A 5,875-nucleotide genomic window follows, 5' to 3' on the forward strand; every position below is an offset into this window, starting at 1 on the left:
TTTTTTTAATCTTTTTTGTCTTTTTATCTTGTTATAATGTTTATGTTATTTCTATTTTGGTTTGTCTACGTCTAACTTTTAATAATTTTTAACTATCATTCAGAAAACTCCCAAAAAAATGACCATTAGTAAATATGAGCTGTGTCTTCATTTTTAATTTGAAATTTTATTAAAATGAAGTTTAAATATTATTTTAGTTCATATGGTATTAAAACGCTTAATTTGATTATATACTTTCAATTTTTGTTATCTTAGTTTCTATACTTTCAAAACTTCCATTTTGGTTTTGTACTTTTAAAAAGTAATCATTCTTGATATATATCTCATTTTTTTTCTATCATAATTTTAGCATGACATTTAACTCACTCAATTTTTTTGAAATATAGCAATAATTTTGTATTAAAAGATTTTCAATGTAAAATTTGTGTTAAAATTTTACAAATATAGATCAAACGGACATTTTGAAAATACAAAAACGGAATAAAAGTCGGAAGTATAGAAATTAAAATAAATTAAAGTTAAAAGTATACGATGGTAAATAGTATTTAAATCTAAAAAAATAATGGGATAATAAATTTGGTTCATTATGAGATGGAATATGTAATTCATTATTTTATGGGTGAAAAATCAATATTTTAACTGAGTTTTTGTAGGGTAGAAAGGGGACAGGAACTTTATAAGAGAAAGTCTACCAAATTTTAATATTATATTTTTCTTTTCAGCTCAATGGGTATTTTTTCAATCAAGTTTTATGGAAGTCTTACCTTTATTATAAAAAATGTTATACAATGTGATCGAAAAAAATTAAATTCAACTAACATGAAAATTTAACCTATCTTATTTGGTAAATAATGTTTTATCCACTCGGACTGTACTCGAATTGATTACATTGGTGTGCATATATATAAATTTGTTAGATGTTAAAATATTAGAAATTGATAGGTTGTTTTTTGTAGTACAACATGTAAGGGTACGAGATCGAACTCACAAATTCTTGATTGGAAATATATGACAATTATCGCTGAGTTATATTCATTTTGACAAAAATTAATAGGTTGTTTTAATAATTATTAATGCTTTCTTTCATTCTCAATTATTGTTTAAAAAATTAAACATTAATTGTTTTGGTGATCTTTTCTTTAAAAACAGAATTCTTATCAAACAAGGGAAACTTAAAATAACATTCTAATTCTTATAAGGTTCTAGAAGTAACTTAAAACATTCTACAAACATTTTTTTTTTACAGTCATATTAAGATACATGACACAAAACTCGATCAGACCAGACCCAACCCAACTCAAATAATGATCGTTTTCAAGACTCGAGACGTGTTGCACCGTGTCGCATATTCATGTCATGTGGGGATCGATTATATTTCGAGTAGGACTACTAGTTCAAGAGGGGCAAGGTGTTGGGAGGGGTAGTTTTGGAAGAAGAATGGGTTGGGAATAGGGTATGAAAATGCTTGCAATTAGGGCAAGATGGGGAGGATTTTGAGAGAATGACAAGAAGATGGCAATTGAGACAAGGCAAAGCCACCATGTTACTACTACTGTTCAAACCTCCATGTCCATGTTCTTGTCCATGTCTGAAATTTATCATCAAATTTTCAGCTGGTAATGATGATGATGAAGAAGAATTAATGTTGTTGAGCTCCAACTCCAACTCTAACTTTTGGTGATGATCATAATCTTCTTTTGGCCAATTCCAACTCTTCCTCAATGTTTTTCTGTTTAGATAGTACATTTTCCCTGACTGCACCAAATAATAATTATATATACATATATATATATATATATATCTGATAATATAAAGAGAAGTGAGAATATTAGAATAATAAATGAAGTTAAAATGGAAATTAAGATAGTCTGGGGGTTAAGATATTGGAAATCTGCATTAATTTAATATGTATTTTCAAATGCTGTCACAACTTTTCATATATAAATATATTTCAAATATAGTTTAAATGTGACATTTTGTAGTTTATTTATGTTACATTTGAGTTTAGATGGCGCTATTTTTGTAAAATTTGAACATAATTGAAAACACATATTTACTTTATACTATATTGTGTGTGTAAAATCCTTTTTTTTTTTTCATGAGGAGAAGGTTTGAATATTCTCCGATGGTAATTATCATTGCAAGGCTACTTTTAAAAAAATGAAAAATAGATATTAATAAAATACAGTAGCAAAAAGTCAAACTCAAATATAAATTAAGAAAAAGTTAAAATTATGTTATATTTGACATATATATGAAAAGTTGTAAATATTAAGTTGTGGAAATTACAATAAAGGAAGGAAAACAAAAACGCAAATTTATAAAAATGTCATTATTTTTTCTTTTTTTTCTTTTTTTTTTTAAATCATTACTTTTTAGTCGGTCTCACATGATTGTATAAGTTTGTAATTTATATCTTTTTTTTTTGTGTAAAGTTTTAAATCATTTATGCTATGATATGAAATTTCCCTGGCTGGAAAGAAGGAGAGAGATAAGCATAATATTATATTCTACCAATGTTGCTAAAAGGAAGAGAGAGAGACAGAGAGAGAGAGAGATAATAAGACCGAGAAACCACACAATTTATAAATCAAATAATGCACTTGCACGGGTACTGGCGGAGTGGTCTCGACACACCCAGCGTCGAGGTTCGAATCCCACTTTCGTCTGTGTTCGATAATTTAGTGGTAGCCGCACAAATACGTATCCCGACAGGCGATTTCCGAGTCAAAAAAAAATTATAGACCAAATAATGAAAAATTAAAATAGAGAGCTAGAGAGGTAGACCTGAAGATCAAGACATTGCTCCCAATCAAGAGGAAGAGGATCCTTGAGTTGAAGATCAACACTTGCTTTATGATCATGAAGAACAAGAAGCTTCCTCTTCTTAGAACATGATTTGCTTTCAACTAATTTTTGTGGAGAAGAACTCATCATCATCATCTCATCATCATCATCACTTATTTTCACAAACTTTGTTGGAGCCAAGGACAGCTCAGGAACTTCCATCCAAACTTCAACAATATATTTCAATAATATCCTCCAAAATTACAACTCTCTCCCTCCCTCCCTCTCTCTCAAACCAACAACTTTGGGAATATGAAGAGGAAAATGTAGAGAAGAGAGTGAAAATCTTTCATTTCTTCTGATAGTTTTGGTTTGATATGCCAAAACATGCACAAAAAGAGTCTTAAATTTGGCCTTCCATCAAACCCATTTGGACAGCCCAAGCATTTAAGTTGACAAGTGGATATCACTTTAATGCCCCTTCCAAAATCAATCCTACTCTCTCTTTTCTCTTCTCCCCTCTCCTTAATTTCTCGGCATTTATGCCCAAATCTACACTCGTAGTATCTACCCCCTCGATTCGTATTGTGAATCTTTCTTGATGAACGATTAAATGTTAAGTTTGGTCTTCTGATCTTTCAGGGTGGGTAAAAAATGTCTAATAGAGATCTCTAAAGTATTTTTAATGTTATGGCCAATGATTCAATCTATGAATTTTGAAAAATATATAAATAAGTTCTTAAATATTGATTTTCAATTCTGTATCTAATATCTTTTAACTTTCAAATTATGCCTAAAAAGATTCTTGTCTCATAGCCAATTCGAGCATTTTGGTCGGTGGGATAGAGCATTTATTACTTATTTCAAAGGTTGCTGGTTCAATCATCTCCCTGCAATTATAATCCTTGATTTATTAGATACGTTGTAAAGGTTGGGAAACTATTGGACATAATTAATTGAAAGTTTAGGGACTCACATTAGACACTTCAAAAAGTAGACCTATTTACGCACAAAATTAAAAATTTAGAGATCTATTAAACCTTTTTTTAGGTTTAAAAACTTATTAAACACAATTTCAAAGTTTATGGTTCAAATTTGTAATTTAACCCTAAATAATTCTTTAATGTTGCTGGTTCAATATTCATTCTTAAATAATGCTAACGTGCTAAATGATAAATAGAAGTGTAATATCCATATTACGCTACATTCTTAAAAATAAAAAAAATAAAAAAATAAAAAGGAAGAAAAGAAAAGAAAAGTTCCACATCATCACAACTCAAATCTTTCTTGCTTTTAGTTTCAGGAAAGTACTATTCTAACAATGACCTATTACCATTGATACTCAGCCACGTAATCAATAAATATATTATTTTTTATATGACACGTGTCTTTTCATTTATTTTAATTAATTGAAAATAATTTACCTACTTTACTATGTATATATTATTTAAACAAATTCTTACCTCATATATATATTTAAACAAATTATTAGCTTTATTTTAAATTTTTTGTGCCAATGAACAACTCCCAAAACCACCCTAGTTCAACAGTAATGCATATATATCTCCAACCAAGAGGTTATGAATTCAATGTCACACCCTATATATTGTACTAAAAAAAACTCTATCACAAAATTCAATCCATAAATTATTGATGTGAATGATAAGAATGACCTAATAAAATTTTGGATAATCAATAAGCTACTAAATTACAACTTTTGCTAATTTTCTTTGCACATGGTCATTTGATTTATTTAGTGCGTTTTGTCTCACTTTAATATCTAATAACTAAATCAAACTCTTAATTTGATTTCTAATAAGATCATTGATCAATTAAATGATACTTTTTAAATTCCAGATACCTATTAAATACAAAGGGAAAATTTTAAAGATGCGTTAGTCACTCACTAAAGTTCAAAGATCTACAAGACACAGGATTTACAGTTTAGAGACCTATTACACATAAACTTGAAAGTTCAAAGATCGAACTTATAATTTAATGATTTAAGAATTAATCGAAGGGCGCGATGCAAGTGATGATCTCCAAAATATAAGATGTGATTTAAAATTATATTTAAATTTCAAAAGAAAAAGAAAAGGAAATTATCACGAGGATTTTGAAAACTCCAAGAAATTAAATTCATCTCAAACATTTGATGATGAAGTTTGCAATTAGGTTTTCGCACGTGACAACCAAGAGGGGCTTAACTTGTGTAGGTGGCAATCAAAATCATTTGAAGGAACTCAATTTGGTCCAAAAGGGCTTCATGTTTTCTAGTGTCAATTTAGTAATTCTATAGATTTTCCAATCCCCAAAAGGAATTTTTATTTTGTTAAAATGTTATATATGTTTGGACCTGAAAATCGAATAATCTCAATTTTATGAAAATATCGATAAATATTGATATCAATAGATATTTTTGAAAAAGTTATAAAAATAAAAATAAAATCATACTAAGTTTTTAAAGTATTAATATTATGTCTATCTTCAAATTAATGATATTTTGTTGATTTTCTTTCCGATGCCATATTTCGATTTCGTACCTATAGATATATGAAAATGTCGACATCGATAAAAATTTAATACCATATATATATATATATATATATATAGATTGATAAATAGATAACCTTCAAAAATAAATAAATATATCTATATATATATTAATAGATGGATAAAGACATTGTGTAAATATCGTTTTCTCGATAAAGTACCTATTATTATCTTAAAAGTGAGTAGTTTGATTTCTCCTTATCTCATTGTTCAACTCAGGAATAATAAAATACATTTCAGTAGTTTAAATCTTTGTTGATATTCAACTTTTCATTTTTACTTTTTTTTTTTTTTGTTACTGTATTTTCAAAAATTTTATTTTGATATCCTTAAACTTTATATAGATTATAATGGTTTTCTAATTTTGTTGCTGAATTTTTGTGTTGTAATAAATAGTGAAACAAAGTCAATCTCTTTTAATGTAATATGGCCATAAAAAACTCTTGTGAATCCAAATTTTGTAACCTGCCTAAGATCAAGATTTAAAGTTCAGATTTGATTCTTAGTGGTTGTGGCCATTTTTCTACAACCTAGA

At 27.8% G+C, this 5,875-nt stretch overlaps 1 protein-coding gene across 1 annotated transcript; it reads right to left on the minus strand.

Moving 5' to 3' along the window:
- Window positions 1–1,172: 1,172 nt before the first annotated feature.
- Window positions 1,173–3,227, minus strand: LOC111018581 (uncharacterized). Its single transcript, XM_022294726.2, has 2 exons — window positions 2,788–3,227; window positions 1,173–1,755 (listed from the first exon to the last, which is right to left on the minus strand). The coding sequence occupies exons 1-2, from the start codon at window positions 3,007–3,009 to the stop codon at window positions 1,390–1,392; spliced, it is 588 nt and encodes a 195-aa protein (XP_022150418.1). The 5' UTR covers window positions 3,010–3,227; the 3' UTR covers window positions 1,173–1,389.
- Between the last annotated feature and the right edge of the window lie 2,648 nt (window positions 3,228–5,875).

Source organism: Momordica charantia (genome assembly GCF_013281855.1).
Source record: "Momordica charantia cultivar OHB3-1 chromosome 7 unlocalized genomic scaffold, Mcharantia_2.0 BLBB01000007.1, whole genome shotgun sequence".
Lineage (NCBI taxonomy): Eukaryota > Viridiplantae > Streptophyta > Magnoliopsida > Cucurbitales > Cucurbitaceae > Momordica > Momordica charantia.

Excerpts from the sequence above, each read along its gene's own strand:
- LOC111018581 (XM_022294726.2), bottom strand. The coding sequence starts at position 3,009 with ATGGAAGTTCCTGAGCTGTCCTTGGCTCCAACAAAGTTTGTGAAAATA. Across the intron at positions 1,756-2,787 it reads AGCAATGTCTTGATCTTCAG|TCAGGGAAAATGTACTATCT; the intron begins GTCTACCTCTCT and ends TATTTGGTGCAG.